This window comes from Ambystoma mexicanum, chromosome 7p, assembly GCF_040938575.1.
Source record: "Ambystoma mexicanum isolate Mex_15411 chromosome 7p, UKY_AmexF1_1, whole genome shotgun sequence".
Classification (NCBI taxonomy): Eukaryota; Metazoa; Chordata; class Amphibia; order Caudata; family Ambystomatidae; genus Ambystoma; species Ambystoma mexicanum.
This window is the reverse complement of record NC_090939.1, coordinates 296,717,698-296,742,218: the sequence shown is the minus strand read 5'-3', so window position 1 is coordinate 296,742,218 and position 24,521 is coordinate 296,717,698. Positions and strand designations below refer to the sequence as shown.

General features: G+C 48.4%; 1 protein-coding gene across 2 annotated transcripts in view; it reads left to right on the top strand.

Moving 5' to 3' along the window:
• The window catches only part of USP16 (ubiquitin specific peptidase 16), a 1,134,075-nt gene that overhangs the window by 373,939 nt on the left and 735,615 nt on the right, over positions 1-24,521 (top strand). For both annotated transcript variants that reach the window (XM_069636367.1, XM_069636368.1), the window contains exon 10: positions 5,294-5,378. In XM_069636367.1, coding sequence (XP_069492468.1) covers positions 5,294-5,378 — 85 coding nt within the window. The remainder of the gene's footprint in view (positions 1-5,293; positions 5,379-24,521) is intronic.

The following is a 24,521-nucleotide window of genomic DNA, read 5'->3' as shown; positions in this document are numbered from 1 at the left end:
ACAAGGGTTGGTACTCCCCCTACTTCATAATACCGAAGAAGGACGGAGGACTGAGACCCATCTTAGACTTACGGGAATTGAACAAATTCCTCCGAAAGGACAAGTTCAAGATGGTGACTCTCTCTCAGATCCTTCAGGCCCTCCAGCTTCAGGACTGGTTGGTATCTCTAGACCTCCAGGACGCTTATTTCCATGTGCCGATCCATCCCAGGCACAGGAGATACCTGAGGTTCGCAATTGGCAGCTCTCATTATCAATTTCGAGTTCTGCCATTTGGGCTAACCTCCGCCCCGAGGGTCTTTACCAAGCTAATGTCGGTTGTGGCTGCAAGTCTAAGGAGGGAAGGGATTCATGTCTACCCTTACCTAGACGATTGGTTGATCAGAGCTGTATCTTCGGAACAGGCTCAGAGACAACTAGATTATGTTTGCCACTTCCTTCACAAGCTGGGCTTCTCCCTCAATTTAAAGAAGTCACAGATGATACCATCACAGAGACTCCAATTCATTGGAGCAGTCCTGGACACTTCCCTGGGAAAAGCCTTGCCACCAGAGGTGAGGGCTCGAGATATTCTGCAGATGGTCATCAGATTTCAGAATGCCCAATATCTCCCAGCCTACGACTTTCTGAGGTTGCTAGGCCTCATGGCATCCTGCATATTCCTCGTGCCGGAGGCTCGCCTGAGAATGAGATCCCTCCAGTGGGCACTGAGAACTCAGTGGTCACAGTTCTCAGGAAGGATGACAGATCTCCTTCGGATCCCGGTCAAAGTAGCCCGAGACCTTCAGTGGTGGGCCTGTCGGGAGAACATCCTGAAAGGAGAAATGTTTTGGCAACCATGGCCGGAGATAACAGTAGTCACGGATGCCTCACTCACGGGGTGGGGAGCTCACGCCAACGACTTGACCATCAGCGGTCGTTGGTCTCCATCGGAGTCCAGACTACATATCAACCTGTTGGAGCTGAGAGCCATCAGACTAGCGCTGAAGGCTTTTCTGCCGTCTGTACGGGGAAGAAACGTCCTAATAATGACGGACAATACAGTGGCCATGCACTACCTCAACAAAAGAGGAGGCGTAGGCTCACTACCACTGTGCAGAGAGGCGATGCAGCTCTGGTTTTGGGCAATTCAGGAAGGAATCTCTCTATCGGCAATTCACCTAGCCGGAGAGAAGAACTTGACAGCGGACGCTCTGAGCAGGCAGAGCACAGTCTCTCACGAGTGGGAGATAGCTCAGGAAGTCCTTCAAGAGATCTTCGCCCTTTGGGGAACCCCTCAAGTGGATCTGTTCGCCACCAGTATCAACAGGAAGTGCGACAGATTTTGCTCAAGGGAATTTCCCCCGAGAGGAGCTCTAGGAGATGCGTTCGTAGTGGACTGGGAGTTCCCACTTCTGTACGCGTTCCCTCCGGTCCCTGTCATTCCTCAAATGATCAGGAGGTTGAGAAGGTTTCGGAAGACCATGATCCTAATTGCCCCGGATTGGGCCAGGAGAACGTGGTACCCGGACCTTCTAGACATGTCCATCTGCCCTCCAATTCGACTGCCATACAGAGAGGATCTTCTCTCGCAGAAGGAAGGTCAGGTTCTCCATCCAGCCATCAAGACCCTCAACCTTCACGCTTGGTGTCTGAAAGGTTGAGGTACAAGGATTGGGACCTTCCGGATGATGTTATGGAGGTGTTGCTTTCGGCCAGAAGGCCGGCAACTAAAACTCTATACCGCTGCCGTTGGAACAAATTTTGCAGCTGGTGCAGAGAAAAGAATATTGAACCCTTTTCTTGTGGTACACCTATGGTGTTGTCATTCTTACTTTACCTGGCTAATTCAGGCCTACAGGTTGGCACAATTAAGGGCTATCTCGCAGCGCTATCAATCTTTAAGCGCACTGCAGAGGAGCCTTCATACTTCAAAATTCCATTGGTAATACAATACCTAAAAGGATTAACTAATGTTTATCCCCCGAAACCTTTTCAAGTTCCCTTATGGGATTTAAACCTAATTTTAAACTTCCTAAAGGGTGCCCCTTTTGAACCACTACACTCTTGTTCATTGAAGCTTCTCACCCTCAAAACTGTTTTGCTAATAGCATTGACATCTGCTAGAAGGGTTAGCGAGTTGCAAGCCTTATCGTGTAAACCTCCACATACAATCTTTTACAAGGACAAAGTTGTGCTTCAGGTGAAGCCTAACTTCCTCCCGAAGGTAGTCTCGGAGTTTCACATCACTCAGAAGATTATATTACCTTCTTTCTACCCTCCTCCTCATCCGGGGAAGGAGGAAGAGAGACTGCACAGGCTGGACCCTAAGCGAGCCTTGAGCTTCTATATCAGCAGATTGGCTAAGATCAGACAAGCAGACCAACTCTTTGTAGGTTATGCAGGACATAAGTTGGGCCTTCCAATAACAAAACAAACCATCTCCAGATGGATTATTTTAGCCATTCTGGAGTGCTACAAATTGGCAGGAAAGGAGCCTCCTCAAAATCTAAGGGCTCATTCTACCAGGGGTATCGCAACATCCTCAGCCCTTCAAAGAGGGGTGCCAATTCGAGATATATGTGCGGCTGCCACATGGTCGTCCGCACATACATTTACCAAATTCTATAGCCTGGATTCCTCCTCTAGTCAAGAAACTAGATTCGGCAAGGCTGTGTTACACTCTGTCCATTCTGGAAGGGTAACATAACTTTTATTACTCCCGCCTCCAGTCACAATACCACTGCTATGGGAGTCTATCTAAGATAAGGAATACGTCGGAGGACACAATCCCTTCGAAGAACTAGTTACTCTTACCTTGTAACGTTCTTTCGATGGGATGTTCCTCCGACGTATTCCTTATCGACCCTCCCATCCATCCCCGCAGTATGACTTCCTGTGGGTTTGCAGCCTATGCTCCTTCAAGGTGATTAGTCTAATCCAAAAACATTACTGGGGACTACAAAACGGAACTGAGCAACGGACGCTGCGCGCGGCCTTTATAGGCAGGATGACGTCGACGTCGGCACGGAGGCCGTCGAGGGTCATCGACTCGGCGATCATCGACGCGCAGCGCCCTCTGGCGAAAAAATTTTCCGAGGCCAGCAAAGCTGAAGGATTTCTATCTAAGATAAGGAATACGTCGGAGGAACATCCCATCGAAAGAACGTTACAAGGTAAGAGTAACTAGTTCTTCTCTCCTGCACGCAGGGGACCCCGGAAGATTGAACCCACTACAAGAACAGAATCCTTAGTGAAATTATAGTGGTGCATGGAATTCAACCCAGGGAAGTCAGGTGCACATGTAAATTTGAGTTGTTTTGGTTGACTGTTTAGCAGCGCATTGGGGCACAGAGTAGGGGGAATCAGGACTACGACCCAACAAGGATGAAGATGAAGAAATTGACCATTCAGAAGGGTATTATGTTCTTTTGCCATGGTAATTTACTTCAACAAAATTACCATGATGTACCTCATTTGTGTCACCTTTTTTAATGGGACTCCCCCCACATTCCCCTTCGCCACCACAAACACCCAAACCCCTCCACCACACCTATACCCATTACCTTTAATATACATTTATACACACACCCCCCCAACACCTCCATCAAATTCATTTTGTCAATGTAAATTACCACGTTGCAATTTACTTGGGCAAAATAACGGGACACCATCAGGAGAACTGGAAGGACAAACCATCTCGTAGAAGACTCTGAAGCAATTAATGTGGTGGCAGGAGCACAGAAGAATCCAACTAGACTTTCAGGATAGCGCATGGGAGCAGAAAGAGCCATCCAACCAGCCAGGAATGGTCCCATGGCAGGAAGTAATCTAGGATGCCCCAAAATGGAGTGGAGGTGGAGCAGCAGCAAGCCTCTTGACTTCCAGCCCACAAAGAGGGCCCACCTTTAGGGACTCGGGCAAGAAGGATTTACCAGGTAGGCAGCACTGCAGGCAAAGGCGATCTCCCACGAAAAGAACAGCCAGTCCAGCCAACACAAATGGTCTAAAAGGAGCAAAGGAAGATCTGAAAAGGATTCCACCAGTAGTGAAGGAGCCGGATGCAAGGTAAAGGAGCCAAGGTGCAGACACAATGATCATGTAAGGACCCTTTCGCAGCAGCCAATCTAAAGAATCAATCTTCAGGTACAGATTTGAATAAGGTAGAGGGTCTCTCTCTAATAATTCCTTTACCGTATGGCTGGGCCAGCCCTCCAATTCAATGGCAGGCGAGCTCACAAAAATGTTGACGGCCAGCCATTGAGGCTGCCCTGAAAAATCCCCTAACACACAAAAGTCTCTACTAGATGTAGATTGAAGAAGTGTGCATCATTTTCGACTGCAACCAAGAGATTCTTTCTGTGCTCAGGATGAGCCTACATCAGTAAAAACTGCAATTTTGATTGTGTCTTGTGATTCACACACAAAGGGATGGCCCAAATCAAAATGGCTTGGAGAAGGACTTAAACAATGCATTACTACCTCAGTTGCTGCCATATAGGTGCTTTGGGCTGCTAATGCAATACCAGTGGGTAGAAACCTGATGTTGCCAAAACGAAATCGCGGCTCCCACCCATCTACTTTGCACCACTATAATTCATAGAGGGGGGGGCAACATGGGTACTTAACAAACCTGCCCTGTTAGCAATATGGACTAGTAAGAGCAACACACCAGAAAAGGATTTGAGATGATGGGGGGACTGCAGTAAAAGTCCCTCTAGCCCAGGGGCCTGCAATCTGTGGCTCTCCAGATGTTTTGGACTACAACCTCCATGATCCCTAACCATTGACTGTGCTGAGTAGGACTGGTGGGATTTAGTAGTCTGGAGAGCCATAGGTTGCAAACCCCTGCTCAAGCCATAAAAGAAGAGTGAAAATAAAAACCATAGAAGCCAGTAAAATGTTTAGGGGGACCCAGAAATTTCAGACGTCTGAACTCCAAAAATGAAATTCTGCCCTAACCCAGACTTGGCACACTCAAGCTGAAGGTACACTCAAAAATGCGTCTCTGGCATGCCAGTGGCTTGGGTTTCAGAGCAGAACTTGGATCTGAGATGTAAAAGTTATGTTTTTAAAGCAAAGGGTTCTGTTTTTGGAATGTTTTGGGAGGTATGAAGAGAAACTAAAGAGCATGTTTTTGCATAGCAGAGAAGGAAAACTAGAATGCATAATTGTCATTTTAAATAACATGGATGTGCTCTTAATTCTTGAACAATTCTTAATTCTTTAACTCACTGGACATATACATTAAAATCTTGTATCATCTTAGAGAACATTCTTTATTACAAGCTTTTTTTCTTGGTCTGATTCTCAGAGACTGAAATTCGGGATCATTAAATCGATGAAAAATTCAACCCAAAAAATAGAAGATGAGGAGGAGATCAAAAGGAAGACCAACGGTAATTTTTGTAATGCATTTTTCATTATATGTCCTGGGGAAAAGCAAATTCTCATGTGTCAGTGGCCATACCTCTATGGAGACCAGGAGTGGGCCACAATCATTCACCAACTAAACAAATAGAACTCATGCTATGCAAACGATTTTTCGCATCTCTGGAATGGAGCACCCAACCACATTCCCACTGAGCGAGTGGCCAGTTGAAGATGCCAATGTATCCACCATCTTTCCCTTCGGGCATGCTTCATCTGACAGAGGTAAACAATCCCTTGACTATCATGTTGGATTGGATTTATTTATTAATGGTACGCAGTGTGAAGACCAGAAACACTTAAAAAAAGCCAACATCTTTGGGGCAGTCCTGAGTGAAGTGTTGTACAAAAGTGGGAGGGATAGTCATCAGGTGATTGGTGGATGTGGGGAAGATATTGACCAGGGACAGACACGACAGACATATTATGATAGTCTAAAGGGACCCAATATATACAGGGTAGTATGTGCCCTGGAGGTAGTTGCAGGGTAGTGAGGGAAACATGTGGGAGTGAGTGGCAGATGCTCCATCTTGGTTAAAGACATGGAGCTTTAGTACTGGTCTGAAGTATTGGATAGTAGTAATGGTTTTAATAAATGGAGGAAGGGAGTTCCAGTGTTATAAGGCGAGAAGAGAGGAGGAGCATAGACGAAGTGGAGGGGAATGAAGAGATTGTTGAATGTCTAAAGCCAAGGGTGCGAAGAGGAAAGTAGCAGAAGATAGTGTTAGCTAGGTAGGGAATATCAAGCTGAAACAGATTTGAAAACAAGCAATTGAAGTTTAAAGAGGGACTGTTTGTTCATTGAAAGCTATATGGAATGCAGGCAGTGTTTCGACATGGGAGCAAAGCAGTGATGTTTGTTGAGGTCCTGTGTGGTAAAGTTGTATACTTTGTCAAGTGAGCAGAATGATGAGAGGAAGAGCGGTTTTCCTGTTGAGCAAGTTTATCCTGGCTAAAGTTTAAGCTGGAAGTAATGCAGCGTGGAGGTGACTATCAATAAGGCTCCTTTATCAGATTCAACAGGTCTGTGTTGGGGGATTTTTCCTAAAGTCCCAAATGGAGGCAAGATTTTAGTAAGCTATCCCAGTGGTTTTTAGATCCTCAACTCTTAGTATTAGTCTGTACTACTCAGGAGCCTTGGTAGAGTGGCGGAGCAGTCAGGCTTATCATAAGAGGAAGGTGTGAGCTATAGGTAAGTACACTGAACCCAGTTAGCAAAGCAAATCAAATAAACACAAAGAGATTTATATTAAAATATAGATTTATTATATTTACAAAAGTCACTGTTAAGTACTTGGCACAGTAAACCAACACGCATAGGTATACTTTTAGATACTTTCGAAAATCGCCTTCTTAGTTGGTAGTTGGGGGTTGCCAGGCCCCCTGTTTCAAATCGTTCACATAATCTTGACCATTTTAGTCGCACCGACTTCCTGGCCATACAAAGTTGACTGCTAGTTTCTGCAGCTTTTGGAAGAAGTCCCTGGCCGGCCATATGGGCATCCCACAAAACATGTATAGGAGTTTGGGCACTACCACCATTTTAAGCAGGGCCACACGGCCATAAAGTGAGATCGGAAGCTGTTAGGCAGAAACCTGTGCAGTTCCCTTAGGGACCACTGCAAAAGATTTAGGACTACAGGTGGTTGGCAGTAAACCCAATTGGTAGCAGTCTGTACCACCCAGATTTACCTGGTAGCTGTGGCTAAGCAGTCAGACTTCTCTCAAGCTGAGTTAGGCAGTATATAGAGTATACACAGTAGCACAAGCAAACGCTGACCAGAGCTTTGGTGTAAAAGTATATAATTATTTATTTAAAGACACTTGTAAATTACACTAGCACAAAAAGAGCTAAGTAAATTCCACACACAGTCACTAATATATATATATATATATATATATATATATATATATATATATATATATATATATATATATATATATATATACAACCCTAATTACTTATTAGACAAGTCTTAGTGAGAAACACCACTTATTTTCAGACAGAGGTGAGTGCTTAACCTAAGATGGCAATCTAATAAGTTATATAAAAAGGGAGGGAAAAGGCAGAGTTATAAAAGAACACAAATTTCAATACTTTTCAAAGAACCACAGTGAGGCAGTTTAGGCAAAGTCGACTGGAGAGCAAGGAAGTTCAAATGCCAGGCCCACTTTTAGAGAGAGCAAGCGAAATGTGTCCAGGATCACACAGTGGGGTTATGCCCAAAGAGTCTTTGTAGATAGTTCACAAAAGATTGAGATCAAGTCAGGAAAAGTTAGTAACCGGTCCCAGGCTAAACCAGGTTAGAAAGTCGAGGATTTACTGTCACCCCGAACGATCTATCGCAAGGGAAGCCAGGCGGGACACAGTACCTGAAAATGGAAAGAACGCTCCAGCGGGGGCAGTTGTTCGTGGCAGTGGGTGCAAGTCGGTGTTTCGTCCAGAGGAAGAGTAGGTCTTGACGTGGAGGAAAGCTGGAGGTTGTTGCACTGCCAGGGAAGAAACCAACCGCAGAGTTTCCCGGTTACAAGGTACCACCCTTTTCTTCGCGGTAGTGGTAAACCGTGGTATTCCGGTTGCCGGGGTGCTTGGCATGGGCAAGGCGGCCACGAGATGGTCCAGGAAGGCGAAAAGACGGGCAAACTGGTTATACCCACCAGTCAAAGGAAGACGACGCTCCGGGCTGGAGATCTCCTCTGTTGTCAGGAAAAGTGGTGAGACAGTTCAGCAGGGCTCCACCGGTGGTGTCGTCGTTGAAGGTCGGCTCGGCTTCTCCCTCCTCGGATTCTTTAGGTACTGTGGCGACTTCTGAAGTTCCAGTCCCCAAAGCCCTGCTTTTATGCAGAAAACCCCCATTCATTCAGCGTAGCTGTCACTCAAACATGCCAAGTGGTGAGCCGGGCGGCTCACCACTTGGGCCAATCACACAAGAGTGCGACTTGAGTTGCCGAGGAAACTCAGTCCAGGGTGCCTAAACCCCCTCCCACAACCCCTGTGGTACCCAGACAGAGTGGCACCACTTTTGGAGGCTTCTTTGGAGAAGCCCGCCAAAAAGTGGAACAAAGGGCTCGACTTGGGTTGGAGTCACAGAAGCGAACACAAACGCCATTTTCGAACCAAGTTTCGGCAAAAAATACCAACCGGTGAATTTATATTAATTTAATAAACCGGCGGTATGTTCGAGGCTATTTTAAAAAGTGGTAGCCTCGAACAATGGGAAAATCGCATAGGAATATATTTGCGGTCGAATTATAAAAAGTAGTATCCACTGCCACCAGCCATAACTCGGTCGGGGGGAACTGGACAGTGCCCCCTCGAACAACAGACCCCGGGGGTAATCGAATTGCCCCGACCAGTACTTCCACAATATGATGGTTTGTACTGGTTTCTGGTCATAATTTGGGACTAGTAAAGCCAATGGTGACTTTACATGCCCTGGGAGACAGTAGTCAGTCCCAGGGTATGGAGTCTATGGTGGGGAGCCGCTACGACACCCCTGGGTTACTGCACGGAGGGTGCTGTGTAACCCATATATCAAAACACATGAAGCCCTATGGGGGTAAAGGACCGCATAGCCCATAAAACACATACAAAGTCAAAGGGACACCTCAAATCATGTCTAAGAGTGGGAGAAAGAGTCTCACTCTTAGCAGGAGAAACAATAAACCCCAAAAATCCAGCAAAGCTGCTGGGGGACTCACTCGTTTTGGGAAATTAACCTTTACAGAGAATTCTCCCTAACAGAAGCTTGTTCCAAACTGCTAGTTTAATTTCCAGGAGTTTCAGGTATGGCTCATAATGAAGATTGCCCATGCTAACTGCACTGGTCAGTCTTGATTCTGTTAAAGACAAGGAGGCGAGCATTATGCTTACCTCTTTAATTCGCCACCAACACAGCAATTCAACATTTTTAATAAACTTTTTCAAAACAAGTGTCTTTCTGCTTTCAGTAAAAGAAATCTTTAGTTTAAAAGTTTGTTTCTCTTTCGAGAGGCTCTATATCGATCTCCTACAAAACCCGAGAGCCTCCTTGTAAACAGTAGTCCTTCCTCCACCAATCCGGTTCCTGACTCCCCTATAAGGACTCCCCGCACAAGGTTCCTTCGTCTTTCTTTGTCTGCAGAAACTCTCAAGGCTGAATAACCTTCCAACTTTAACTTCCTCCTCGAGGCAGCTGCGGTCCTGGCTTGCTATCCATAAGGTCCAACGGGACAACTGGGATCTCTTTTGCCTTAGCTAGCGATGCTTTCATGCGGGTTTCTGTTCATCTCCTACGAGAGACACAAAATAATGTAAGGGAGGGAATGCGATGTTCTGACTCAATCTGACCAGTTTCATATACATTACAATGTCAATCTTAATTCATCTTTTTCGCATTCATTTTGGTGGGATATAATGCTCGCCTCCTTGTCTTTAATAGAATCAAGACTGACCAGTGCAGTTAGCATGGGCAATCTTCATTCTATGACAAGACGGAGGCGAGCATTATGCTTGTTCAAAGCTCTGTACCACCCTACTAGCCATTTCTGATACTGGCTTAAAATAGAAAGTCTTAAAAGTAGATTCTGAGGACCAATCAGCTGATTTCATGATGTCTTGTAAAGACACTCCTACAGAAAAAGCTCTAGAAGCCATCGTGCCTCTAACAGAATGTGCACCAAAAAGGGTTAAATCAATGCCTGCCCACTGCATCACTTCTTTCACCCATCTAGCGATTGTTGCTGTAGCTATAGCATGATGGGGCTTCCTACGCGCAATTAGCAATTGAGTGACGCCTTGCGGCCTAACCAGCGCTGTAGCAACCTTGTAGTCTTTAATGCACTACGCTACGCATAGCTTTTTTTTCTCAGGAAAATAGGGATAGGAAATCACTCTGGAATCGAATTTCGTTCTCTGCACAATAGTAAACGCGATTCCTTCAGGATAAAAGATCTTTCTGTCTATCTCTAATGCTTTTACATCTGAAACTCTCCGACATGCTGTCGGGCAGAGTAACATCGCCAGTTTTCCCGAAAGCTGAGATCTGGATAGCTGACTATTTTCTGGCCATCTCATAAACGACTGTAGGACGTCACGGACGTCCCATAAGGTAGAGTATTTGGGCTCCGGCGGCCTCTTTAATCTAATCCCTTGCAGTAGCCTGTGGACTGCTGGGTGTTCTCCTAATGGAGCTCCTTCCACCCTGTCGTGCCCTGCGGATAGGGCGGATCTATAAACTCCCAGCGTCTTGTAAGCACAGCCTTCGAGAAATTTGTGCGCTAGAAAGTTAAGGACCTGTACTACACGTGATGAAACGGGATCCAACTGCAGGTCTGTGCACCATCGCGCCCAGGCATCCCATGCCGAACTATAGCTCCTAAAGGTGGAAGGCACCCAGGAATCTCTGATACAGTCTGCAGCGATCTGTGAAATTCCTGGCAGTTCCCTTCTGTTCCTGAAATTCTGCGTGCTATGAGATGCAGGGAGCCCGCCTCCACTAGAGGGTGATACTGGCCGGATGGGCTGAGGAGGAGGTCCGGGCAATGCGGGATCTTCCTCTGAAAATCCAAGGAAAGTTCCATCACTACTGGAAACCAGGGCTGAGATTTCCAAAGGGGGACCACTAGTACCAACTCTGATAGGTCTCTGCGAACCTTCGCTAGAAGTCTTGTGATCATTATGAAAGGCGGGAACGCGTAATGAACTGCTCCTGTCCACGACTGTAGAAATGCATCTGTTCCCGCTGCAACCGGGTCCATCCTCCAACTGAAGTAATTGGTTGTCTGCGCATTCAGTCTGGATGCAAACAGATCTGTGTGTAGGGGACCCTACACTTGGTTTAATTTGTGAAAGACTTGGGGAAGCAGTTTCCAGTCGCTGGAATCTGTCAGGTATCGAGAGTTCCAGTCTGCTATGTCGTTCTGAGCTCCCGGAAGATATTCTGCCGCTACGGTTATCTGATGCTGAAGGCAATAGTGCCAGAAGTCTTTCGCTAGTTCAGCAAGCATTCTCGATCTGGTACCACCCATTTTGTTTATGTATCATACTGCGGAGACGTTGTCCATCCTCAACAGTACGGAGCACTTGACTCTGTCCTTGGTGAAGGACTGAACCGCGAACGAGCCTGCTAGTAGCTCGAGGCAGTTTATGTGCAGATGTAATTCGTCCTCTGACCATTTTCCTCCGATCTGTAACTCACCACATCTTGCTCCCCACCCTGCTCTGCTCGCATTGGATTCTATTATGAGCTCTGGCCCGTCGCCAAAGATGGCGCAACCGTTCCAGGCTTCCATGTTTTGCAGTCACCAGTGAAGCTCTGAGATTGCTTCGCTGTCTAAGGTTATCAATTGATGGTAGCCCAGACCTCCTTGCAAGTGTCTGGTCTTGAGCCTCTGAAGGGCTCTGTAATGTAGGGGGTCCGGGAAGGTGGCCTGAATGGAAGCTGCCAGAAGCTCTACTATTCTGGCTAGGTATCGAAGTGAGATGGTCGTCTTCGTTAGGACTGTCTTGATCTCTTTCTTTATCGCTCTCACTTTCTGGTTCGGGAGTTCCAGTGTTGCTTTTACTGTGTCTATGATAAACCCCAGGAATTCTGTTCTTTGAACTGGCTGTAGTTGAGACTTGTCGAGGTTCACCAGGAATCCCAGCGAAGATGGGTGAAAACCCAACGCACATCGTTGACTAGAGAGCATTTGTTCTGGTTTGGGATCTGAATATCGTCTAGATAAATATGATCCGAATACCTCTTTCTCTTATGGCCGCAGCTACTGGCCTCATCAGTTTGGTGAAGGCCCATGGGGCTGAGGCGAGACCGAAAGGAAAGCATTTGAAATGCCACACTTCCTTGTTCCAGCAGAAGCGTAGGTACCTGCGATGGGCTTCTGCAATAGGCACTGTAAGATGCGCGTCTTTCAGGTCTAGACGTGCTAGCCAATCTCTTTCGTGCAACAAGTCTCTGAGACGATGGATTCCCTCCATCTTGAAGTGATTGTACTTTAGCCATTCGTTTAGGTTTTTTAGATTGATAACTGGACGGACTTTTTCTTTTCTGTGGACGAGGAACATATTGCTTATAAACCCAGGGGAAGACTGCGTCTCGCGTTCTATCGCACCTTTCTGGAGAAGCTTCACTAGCTCGCTCTGAAGAAGCGCTGCTTCCTGCACTGATGGGTGTATCGCATGTGGCTCTTGGCATTGAAAGGGGTCGCCTAAAAAGTCTATGCGCAAGCCTGCTATGGCGTCTAAAACCCAAGCATCGCTGGATAATGCGTGCCAAGCGTCTAGAAATTGTAGGGTCCTGCCCCCCACTTGCACACTCAAGGTTCTCGCCACCAGTGGCGCCTGCATGTCTGTAGGATCCTCTTTGCCTGCGACCTCTCGGAAACCTTGTCCTGGAGGGGAAGAAGGCATCTTGTTGTCTTCCCTCCCAGTATTGTGCTCTGTGGCCTTGGGGCCTGCGATGATAGGAATATCGACCGGACGCTCGGCCCCTTTGTCGTCCGGTCCCGGAAAAAACTCTTCCGGGAAAGATTCTTTTAATGGAGCTATGCGCTTTCTCGAGGGCTGAATAGGTTCCCATGAATTGCGACATTTCCTTCGCAAATGCTTCACCGAAAAGCAGACCTTTTGCTCCTTGCCCTTCTTCATACGACGCGAAGTCGCTTAGTTTTGAGTCAATTTTTAGGAGCACCCCTCTTCTCCTCTCAGAAGAGAGGGCGCAGTTGGCATTCCCCAAGAAGCACATGGCTCTTTGCGCCCAGTTTGCTAGGACCAAAGGATCTATGGGGGTCCCAGTGTCCTTGGCTTTCTCAGCCAGATCCATCATTTTCACAAGTGGACCCGCTAAATCCAGTACCTTGTCTTGGCACCCTCTCCACGCTCTATGGCTATATGGCTTTTATGGGGTGTGCCAGGCCCCTCACATTCGAAGTGAGTAATCTAACCCCCATCGTCTCCTGTGTCCTCCAGTGTAGTGTCGTAAGTATGTTGCGGCCTCACTCTTCGCTGCAGTGCATTCATGTTTCTTATGCCGTACTCAACAGTTTTTTCTATTATTGCGCTCCGTGTCTTCTTCTGGTTCCATCCTGCTGGCTGAACCGGATATATCTTTGTAGTCCGGATGTACAGGAGAGCTTTTTGTTTATTATCCCCGGGGCAGCTGGCCCAACTTCTTCCCCACCCCCCACCATCCCTCCAACTGGACTGTGTAAAACCCATTGAACTTTTCAATCCTTGAACTGATGGGTGGCTCTGTACGGTCATTCTCCCCTCTCTGTCTGCCAACCAGACCACCTAGAGGGCCGCTGCACCTGTTTCTTTGCATATCCAGATTTTGCATATTGCTGTTTCTTCTCGATTTCTTCTTATTTGTTGCGTCCCTGTGCCTGATCTTTTACGTTTGCTGTTCGGGGGGATATTCCATTCAATATATTCCTTGTCTTCTTCGGGGGATTCAAAGAATTGCGCCTTGCCAACGTGTTGTATGCGCAACTTGGCGGGGTACAACATTGCATAGGGGATGTCTCGTGTTCTTAATGCTTTCTTAACTTGATCGAAGTTGTGGCGTGCGGCCTGTACCCCGTTTGAGAAGTCGGGATAAATGTGTATTCTTGTAGAGTCGAATGTCAAGGTTCCTTTCTGCCGGGACAACCGAAGGATTAGGCCTCTATCTCGGTAATTGAGAATGCACGCTATGACTGTGCGCGGCGGTGCGCCGGGCTTCAGGGAAGGTGCTAGGACTCTGTGCGCCCTCTCAATCAGAAACTGTTGCGAAAGTTGTGCGTCCGGGAGCACTGTTCGGATTACTTCTTCCATGAAGACTTCCATTGGGACGTTAATTTGTTTTTCTGCCAGTCCCACCACTCTGTTATTGTGGCGGGACCTCAATTCTAGGTCTTCACACTTCATCTGCACTACCTTCAAGTGCTTCTTGATGAGTTCCATGTCCTTACCATGCGTAGCCACAGTGTCTTCGACCGTGCTTATTTGGTTCTCAGTTTCTAGTACTCGTGCATTAACCTGCTGGAGATCTGCCTTAATGGATGTGATACTAGTACCAATCTCGTCCAGTTTTGAGTTTACTACGGCAAATCTGTTTTGCAGCGCCCCACATATTGGTCTGGGGAGTCTTCTCTTGGGCTCCGTGGTTCCGGGGTGGCAGCCTGTGAGGATCCAGTTGTTTGCTCCCCCATGTTGGTATGGTATACGCGTCCATGGGCCCCTTCCTGTTGTGTTTGTTGCCCCTGTGCACCTTTCCTATAATCTGGCTGAGGGGCTTTATATATTATGCCGTTGCCAGGGTGTGCATAAACCCCCCATGCCCCCCCCCGAATCACCAGAGTGTATTCTTGTCAAATGTTGTGGGGAGGGAGGGCGACTCGCCGTTGGCTATGGTCCGTTACTCGCTGTTCCCACTGTATCCACCGCCCTCCGGTACACCCCCCATCTGTTGAGGGAGTATTGTGGGCAGCGTATGTGGTTGCCCTCAGTGGGGGGGAGGGGCAGTATAGTAGGGGTCGTCTGTCGGTCAGCAACAGAGGTTGGCAGGGTGTTCACCTTTGGTGTTGCTGCCTTCACGCCGGATTGCCACTCTATCCCCTTCCTGGCTCACACGTCTGCCAGTCTCCCTCCCGTATGCCTTTTCCCCTCGTCGCGTGTAATAGATGTCGGAGGAGGGACGGATCACCACCAGTGTTTATTAAGCAGAAGGGGAGGGGGGGCGCAAGGCGGGGAAGCCTACCCTCACCCGGCTAGCCAGCCGCGCGCTCCCAGCGCACACGGCAGCCACCAGGGAGGACCAGCCCCTGACCGCCCGCGCTCAATGTACCTCAATCACTGCGTTGTGGACACCTCCGGTCCAGACAGTGTCACCCGTGCTGGTCGAGTGTTCACCCACGCACTTGGTTGCTCCGGGCGGGCTATGGTGGGTGGTGCCCTCGACCCAGGCAGCCGGCTGCTCGCACACACAGCCACTGCCGGGGAGGGCTGCCCGCTCACGACCCCCCCTCCTACGCGGCCCGTCTCTCCTGTAATGGCCGCGGGCAGGTTCCACAATCGTGCCCGCTGTCTCCCAGTGTCGGTGCTCAAGGCTGTGATCAGCTGCGCTCCAATGGGGGAGGGGCAGGCATCCACCCCAGCCTCTCCCGCCCAGGCCGCAGTTCTTCCACGCACGGCAAGGTTTTGCCCATTTCCGGGGGCCCACTGTTGCGTTTTTCAAGGTCCATTGGTCCGGCAGAGGTTCCGCTGTGTTTTCAGCCGCAATTCGTTCGGGTATATGTACTGGATACGCAGGATATTAAACAGGATTCATGAGTGTCGGCGCAGCTGCTCTATCAGGCGGCCATTTTCGTTGGCGTCCGACAGCACCCCTGCAGGAAAACGGTTGGTTAGTGTTAAACTTGCATAGCTTACGGTTCTAGAGGCAGTTTCTTCGCACAGTAAGTCTTTTAAAGTCCATAACACAACCCTAGTTAAAAGGCAGTTCGGAGAGGCTTAAAGTCTAATAGCAGCAGAAGTCAAAGGTTCCTGTGGCTACTTTCTAGTCTCCAGGATAAAAAATTCAAGAAGGCTTAACCAGCGTCGGAGACCCTGTTAAAGGACTTTCTAAACGGACACAAGCAGCAGCTTGAGTCAGAGGTAACATGGGGTTGCCCTGGACACCTCTACGTGCACTCCAATTCCCTGGAGCGACTTTCTGGAATAAGGTAAGCAATACCCTTTCCCCACAGTGCCTTTGGTTAGAAGAAAGTGTTTGTGGCTGGATGCTCCGCGATGCTGCAGCTCTGGACCCGACCTCCGGATTCTGGTCTGATGACGAAAGGCAGGACAATGGATGGGTTCTCATCAGCGGTCTCAAGGGAGGACCTCTGACGCAGCTTTCATTAACTCCTCTGGTCACTCTGCGGTTTTAGTGCCTTTTCTGCAGCACCAGCAAAGGACGCAATTCGCCCAGTCAGTCTTCTTCGGTTCCTGCAGTCCTGCACTCTGTTGGGGGCACCTGGACATGTTGGATTGTCTTTCTGGAGTGTCTTTGAGAGCTCAGCAAAGACTTGGATGAGTTTGGCTTTGCCACGACAATGCACTTAAAATGGGTCAGGGGTATCAAGTATTGGGGTTCTGCAGCTTTGGAAAGTCACAGGACCCCAGGAGATGGCTCCAATTAAAGTTCATCCTGGGACTGGTTGTTCCCACCAGTCAAAGGGAAGGAGTTGTCCTCTTCGGAGTTCTTGTCACATAGGAAACTGGGTCAGGACAGCAGTGGTTGCTTCACGGTGTTGCAAAGGGGCTGCAGGCGTCTATGGTGATCTTCTTCAGTAACTTCAGTTTCCAGTGGTCTTGCTTTTCACTCCAGGAGTCTCACCTTTTATACAATTCCAGCACTCGCTCCTCTGCAATCTCTCTCAACAATTTACAGAAAGGGGCATAAGTGGAAGCTGGTTCTATTCAGGCACTCTGCCACCCCCCTGTCCTTTGTTTGGCAAATTCCTCCCCCACTTCCTTCCTGGCCAGAATCTCTGAAGCCTAGACTGGGACACCCAAGGGTTTCCGCCAAAGGCAAAACACACACAAAGGCCTCCCCCTCCTACAATGGTAGAAGAAGGGTTAACAAAGAACAACCACGCTAGAATTGGCGAAAAAAGGACGACACCCCCAAGTTAGTACGTGGGTGCCCCACTTGTGCACTACTGGGGCTAGGGACATAGCCTGCTGTAGAGAAATCACACCATAGTTGGTAGAACACGTCCACTGCCAACAGCCATAACTAGGAGGTTGTCTGTGACTAAAAAAAAAGTCACAGGAGCAGAGAGAAAGTTGATCCTTGGCACTCCACATATGGTGGTGTGTGCCAATATTTCAGAATATAAAGTTTTAGGAGAGATCTATACTTTAGAACTGTAGTTATTCTAGGATAAAGAAAATAAACTCTAAGTAGGACCCAAAGGGTGCACAGAAACACTGCCCATAAGGTTCTGTGGGCTGCAATAGCAACCCAACGGATGCCTTAAGAGGTATGGAGAAAAATAGACTCCATAGGACGGATAAGATACAGAGAACAGAGTTCCAAAAGACAGAGCCTATAAGAACTCTCTTAGAGGTTATCCACAACCCAATCAAGGTAGAAATGTAGAGCAGTCAATGCTATTCTCAGGAGAGGGTGAGTGGGGTTAGGGGTCCACAATGAGTCCACACAGTAATTCAATTTAGACAGGATTGTACAAAGATCTATTTATTCTAAACCCAAAACACACAAACAAATGAAACCCAGAGGTGATAATATTGCCCAACAATCAATAAACATTTCTGAGGCTTGTGCATCTGCTTAGAATCACATGCTGTGCATAGACCTACATCTACTGGTAGGTGTGGAGTATTGCATTCTGGGTTTTGTGTTTCGAAAACTATCCCTGTGTGTTGTGTACGAGCCTTCACACATCAAGGTCCCTTTGATTATTTTCTGCCATTGTTGTCACTCGCATATGCGGAGCTCTTAGCCTAGCTACACAGATAAATTGCAGTTTAACAAATAATTATTACTATTTGTATTTCGACAGTCGCCTTGAACATCGAGCCTCCAACGTTCGACGACTACCGTCTGAGGCTTCGACGATCGTCTCCTTCTCGAAGGCCGGCTGCAGCCTTCACCAGGCTTCAGCCTTGCAGAAGAGCGGGGGTAGGGGTCTCTACATTTACATTTCTTTACAGAATGCCTTTTTAAGCTTTCTTCTCCACTGATTTCTTTAATTTCCCTGGAAAGATGGACAGCATTGCGATTCCTGTAAGCTTTTAAAGCCGAAAACACTTAACAGCCGCACGAAGCTGAGGGCAGCCTACACCATGCAGGCCGAATCCCTTTCCCCAACCAGCGCTGTTGATTCAAATGAGGAAGAGCTTGGGAGCTATGGCTCAGTTTCGGAAGCCAAAGACTTATTAGAGCAGTCAGTAGACTCCCACGTGTCTGTCCACAGGCCCAGTGGGCGAGACGAAAGCTGTACTGTGAAGTCCACTGGCGACAAAAGCACACACGTGCACTCACAAACATGCAACCCCAAGCCAACCTTTTAATGGGATCGTCAAAAGGGGCTTTAAAGTCAACTGAAATTTCATCAAAAGTTTTGTTGAAAGTGATTGAACCCTTGTGTTCGAAGCCTGCTGCGCATTTGCCACATGGCTCAATCTATGGAGAAATCAGTTGCCGTTCATAAATACTTATCGAACGCTGATTTGGACACGTCAAAACGGCCGTCGAAACATGTTTCTAAACATAGACCTAAAGAAAAACACAGTAAATCGCCACCACAGGCACCTACACAGCTAGGCCCCCTGTTACCACTTCTGGGAACTCTTCCACTTGCACTATGTCTACAGAGACTTTATATGTCCCCACAATGTTAAAGGTCTGTTCACCCAGAGAACATTGTATTTCCCCTTCCTGAAGTTGCAAGAACAGAAACATGGTCAAAGGAGAAAATTGAAAAGACTATGGACCGGGTATCTGAATTTGTAACCTTTATGGAAAAGTATCTCATTAGGCAAAATATCCTGTTCTGAGGAGGCTATGCCACAGCCCCCCAAACCCCAAAGTCTTCCAGACTCCACCACTCTCCAGGTACTGTAATCTATGAAGATAATTGTGATCTCTATTTGTTGCTAGACCAAGGGGATCAGGAACAAAACATTCTTAGGCAAGGGGGCGCTGATCAGGGTACTTGGCCAGCAACTCCCACCCAGGATACCTTGGATGAGCCAGATGTTTGGCGATGGTGATGATGCTCTACAGCAATCCAGGGACTCATCGCCCATTGATGACCAACTTCGAGTGGATTGTGTCTTCCAACGTATTCCTCATCTTAGATGTATTCCATCCAGCTATGCTGCTCTTCGGAAATTTTTTCGGCAGAGGGCTGCGTGCGTCGATGTCGTCGAGTCGATGGTCCCTCGAAGGCCTCTGTCGAGGGTGACGTCATCGGGTGTATAAGTAGCACATGCGACGCCCGTTGGCCTCAGTTCCGTTTTTCCACAGTTACGTTGCTTCGGACATTCGGCACGCCTCGAGTTCTGTTAAGAAATATAATATAAGGAGAAGTAATTATGTCCTCGTCATTGACGCTGACCACAACCCCGAGATCGGGTTTTAAGAAATGCAAGTCGTGCGGCTCAAAAATGTCGATCACGGACCTGCACTGCGAGTGTTTGTGGTGTCTCTGGTAAGGCCACGACATGGAGGCCTGTTCAAAGTGTCGGGCGATGACGGGGAAGGCCTTGCGAGAAAGGAGAGGAAAGCTGCAGGTAGGTCGGAAGGATCGAAAAGCCTCTAGCGTCGAGACCCGATGGGGAAAAATCTCCTCGACGCGAAAGGCATCGATCTAGATCCCGAAGCGATTCCCATCGCTCGTCGTCTTCGTCGAAAAAGTCGAAGAAACAACGCCATAGGTCTCCCTCCACCTCGTCGTCAGACGAGTCTCCGAAAATGAAATGCCCCACAAAACATTCATCTACTGAAGAGTGGGAATCATTCAGGGTCAAAATGATGGAGGTGTTTGAGAAGGCGAAGCCTCGGTCCGCGCCTTCTTCGGAAGCCGGCCGGGAGTGTCATCGCTCCGACACTTGCGCGCCCTCGAGCCCGGGTGATCCTAAAAGGAAGGATAGGGAACCTTCCAGGACGCCGAGCGATAAACGCTCGAGTCGAATCGACCGCTCGAGGTTACCGGCACCGTCCGAGACCTATCGCACCTCGAAGGGGAAACCGTCGAAGGCCGCCTCGACGCCCTCGAAACAGACCCTGTCGACGACCACCGTCATCGACGCCTTTATCGACGTCGATGCCGAAACCTTCGGCGCCAAAGGCTCCAAACAAGCCAGAGCAGCCAGAAAAAGAGAAGGAGAAAACTACATAACATGTATCTTCTTCGAAACCTGGTACTACACCTCTTCCTCCTCCTCTCCCAGAGAAGGTTTTCAAGCCTCTCCCTAGGAAGGAGTTTTTCAAATCCTTGACCTCAATTTTTGAGGAACAGGAGAGATCCGAGGAGGAAGATGTACCTTTTGGACTGGAATATGGCACCCAAAATGTCCCAGAATGCTTGATATCAGAGGAAAGCAGAATGAGGGATTTGGTGGAGTCACTACATAATGCAAGTGGCATTGACACCTCTCCTGAGAATGACTTTGGTAGACCAGATCCAGGAGAGCATGCCAGTCCATCTTACCGTCAGTTAATGACCAAGGTGGTAGATTACTTTTGATGGGCTAGACCACCAGCCCAATTCGTCCAGGACGATTTAAGACGTATTGGACCATGGTCCCACTGAAGACCCAGTACTACCTTTTCATGCAACCTTACAAAACAGGGTGGCCAAGAATTGGGAAACTCCGGATTCTATTCCTCCGGTAAATAAATCCCTCATCAAAATACCGCCCAGCCAGTAGCGACCCCGGCTATCTGTCAAAACATACAACTCCCGAGAGTTTGGTCATACAGGCAGCCACAGCTTCCAACAAACTTGCGTACCCGTCTATCCCTCCAGAAAGGGACGATAAGCGTATGGATGGTTGGGCACGGAAGTTATTTTCAGCCGGGAGCATGGCATTAAAATCTGCCTTGGCAAACATTTCGTACACTCTGTGGGAGTGCATCGCAATGGTGGCGGAGCACATACCAGAAGGGGAAGAAAGGGAAGGTTTCCTAGCCATCGTTAGAGATGGAAAGGAGGTCATGCAGGAATCCTTTCAATCTGGATTGGACACTGCGGATAGTGTAAGCAGGTCCATGGGCACTAGCACGGTAATGCGCAGGTTTGCGTGGTTACGGAAGTCTGGTTTTGCACCGGACGTACAGAACCGCCTCCTGAACATGCCTTTTGACTGGTCTCACCTTTTTGGCAACAAGGCTGACGAGAGCCTTGAGAGGTTGCAGACCTCAAAAGCAGCGGCAAAATCTTTAGGAGCGGCTATTAGGCAACCTCAGCCTTTTCGTGCGCAAGGGCAATCATGGAGGGGACGATCCTATCGTTATTACACCTCATACGGGAAGACGAGAGGAATGGCCAGTCAAAGGGACCAAAGAAAGGCCACTCGTGGTGGACGAGGAAAACGTGCTAAGCCAGCTCCAGCTGCAGCCTCTTTGCCATCAGCAGCTGAAACATCCGCCACAAAACCACTTTGAGGACTTGCACCACAAAACACCTGTAGGAGGCAGGCTGTCGCAGCATCTGCAAGAATGGCGAGCCATTACTTCAGATGTTTGGGCTCTAGAAATAATAGCCCAAGGCTATTGCCTTCCTTTTCTAAAGCAACCTCAAAGGAATCCACCAGGGAGACACCCGTTGAAACTTTCAAACCCGCTCCTACAGCAGGAAGTTCTAACCCTGCTGGAGAAAGGTGCTATAGAACCAGTACCTGCAGCGGAGAGGAACAAGGGTTGATACTCCCCGTATTTTTTGATCCCCAAAAAGGACGGAGGACTGAGACCCATCTGGGACTTAAGAAACTTGAACAAATTCCTCAGGAAGGACAAGTTCAAGATGGTTACCCTTTCTCAGATCCTTCAGGCCCTTCAACTCCAGGACTGGTTGGTGTCATTGGACCTCCAGGATGCTTATTTTCATGTGCCGATTCATCTCAAACACAGAAAATACCTGAGGTTCGTAGTTGGCGACTCACACTATCAGTTTCGAGTCCTGCCATTCAGGTTGACCTCCGCCCGAGGGTCTTCACCAAGTTAATGGTAGTGGTGGCAGCGCACCTCAGGAGAGGGGGGGATTCATGTCTACCCCTACCTGGACGATTGGTTGATCAGAGCGCGCCACTTCCTCCACAAGCTGGGCTTCTCCCTCAATTTAAAGAAGTCTCAAATGACACCTTCCCAACAGCTTCAGTACATAGGAGCTGCATTAGACACATCCTTGGGAAAGAGCTCGCCTCCCAAGACGAGGGCTCAAGACTTTCTTCAGATGGTTTCCAAATTCCAAAATGCCCAAAATCTCCAGGCTTACGACTTTTAAAGGTTGCTCGGCTTCATGGCATCCTGCATCTTTCTGGTGCCAGAGGCATGCGTGAGGATGAGGTCCCTTCAATGGGCCCTAAAGACTCAGTGGTCCCAGTTCTCGGGTCAAATGACTGATCTTCAGATTCCGAACAAGGTCAGACAAGACCTTCTATGGTGGACCTGTGCAGAGAACATCCTAAAGGGAGAACCTTTTTGGCAACCATGGCCGGAGATCACAGTAGCGACGGACGCCTCACTCCTGGGGTGGGGAGCACATGCCAACGATTTGACAATAAACGGTCGTTGGTCTCCATCGGAGTCCAAACTACATATCAACCTTTTGGAGCTGAGGGCAATCAGACTAGCGCTGTAGGCCTTCCTGCCATCTGTCAGGGGAAAGAATGTCCTGATAATGACGGACAACACAGTGGCCATGCACTACCTAAACAAAAGAGGTGGTGTGGGGTCACTACCCCTGTGCAGAGAGGCAATGCAGCTCTGGTATTGGTAGATTCAGGAAGGAATCACTTTAACGGCAATTCATCTAGCCGGGGAAGAGAATATGACGTCAGATGCTCTGAGCAGGCATAGCACGGTATCCCACGAATGGGAATTGGCTCAGGAAGTCATTCAAGAGATCTTCGCCCTTTGGGGAACCCCTCAGGTAGACCTATTCGCAACCACTACCAACCGAAAATGCGAAAGGTATTGCTCAAGGGAATTTCCCCCTGAGAGGAGCCCTGGGGGATGCGTTCATGGTGGATTAGAATTTCCCACTATTGTATGCGTTCCGTCCAATTCCTGTCATTCCTCAGGTCATCAGGAGGCTGAGACGCTTCGGGAACCGCATGATCCTAATTGCTCCGGATTGGGCCAGGAGAACGTGGTATCTGGACCTTCTAGATATGGCCATCTGTCCTCCAGTACGTCTTCCTCAGAGAGAGAACCTTCTCTCTCAAATGGAAGGTCAGGTTCTCCACCCAGAGGTCAGAACACTCAACCTTCATGCTTGGTATCTGAAAGGCTGAGATACAGGGATTGGAACCTTCCAGCTGATGTTATGGAAGTGTTGCTTTCGGCAAGAAGGCCAGCAACAAAGTCTCTCTACCTGTTAAGCTCACCTGGCTCCCACAGGGGCGTCAGTCAGACCCGGACTGCTGTGGCCTCCACCCACGTGATGCGTAGTGCAGCGATGACTGACTGGATCTGCCCTCCAATTCTTGTTTGCTTGACTCGTAGAAATATTCTCCTACAAGTGGAGAGATGGATTTAGCCACTTGTGGATTCAAGCGATAGCACCCCCACTGTCTTTCCTTCTAATCACCACTGAAGTGCCCTCTCAGCAATCTCACCTTATATTCTTGAAGGATGAGTCCTCCATCCTGCGAAGTATGCAGGGGCGTGTTGATGACCAGTTACTTCACTGGCCTGAAGATATTGGAAGAGTTGTAGACGAATCCTGACTCCAAAAGGTCCTGGCGAAGAGCCGTAAGTATATAGTTCGTAAGAGTTCAAAATGTCTGGAATTCCCTCCTGTCCAATTCCTTTTATCTTGCAGCTTTGACCCAATAAGATTGACAACTGAAAGCGCTCCGGTAAAAGTCTGTTACCCAACACTGTCCGGTAAATAATGCCAGGGTTAAACTTGCTGCTTTCTCCTTTTCTCACAGGTGCGGCATAAGAAGAGGTGGCGTGCTGATAATACCTCCGGCGGTAAAATCAGGTAAGCATATGGCGGCTAAAGAGATTGTCTGTCTGTTCTCTCTGCTCACCTTGTTGTTTCTTGTCCCCCTTAGGAGCAGGAATTCGGCGATGTAAAGATGGAGACAGCGCCGGATCGAAGAGATGCTGCGTGGAACGGTGAGTATGGCGCGAGCTGCTGTTGGCGATGCGACGCGTTTAAAACAAAGTCTTTCCTCAGGTTTGAAGATACGATCAATCCGGGATCAGGTAAGAAATCAGGTAATATTCTTGTTCTAACCTTTGCTTCTTTCCTTCTTTCTAGGTGCTCCAGGTTCGAGGCGGGCGTGGCAGAAGGCTGGATGCTGCTGCTGGCACGGTGAAAGTTACGCTGCTGGATGCAGAATAACACGAAACGTGTGCTGCTCTTCGGGCGTGGTTTAAATAGCCTCCAATGTAGTCCCAGGT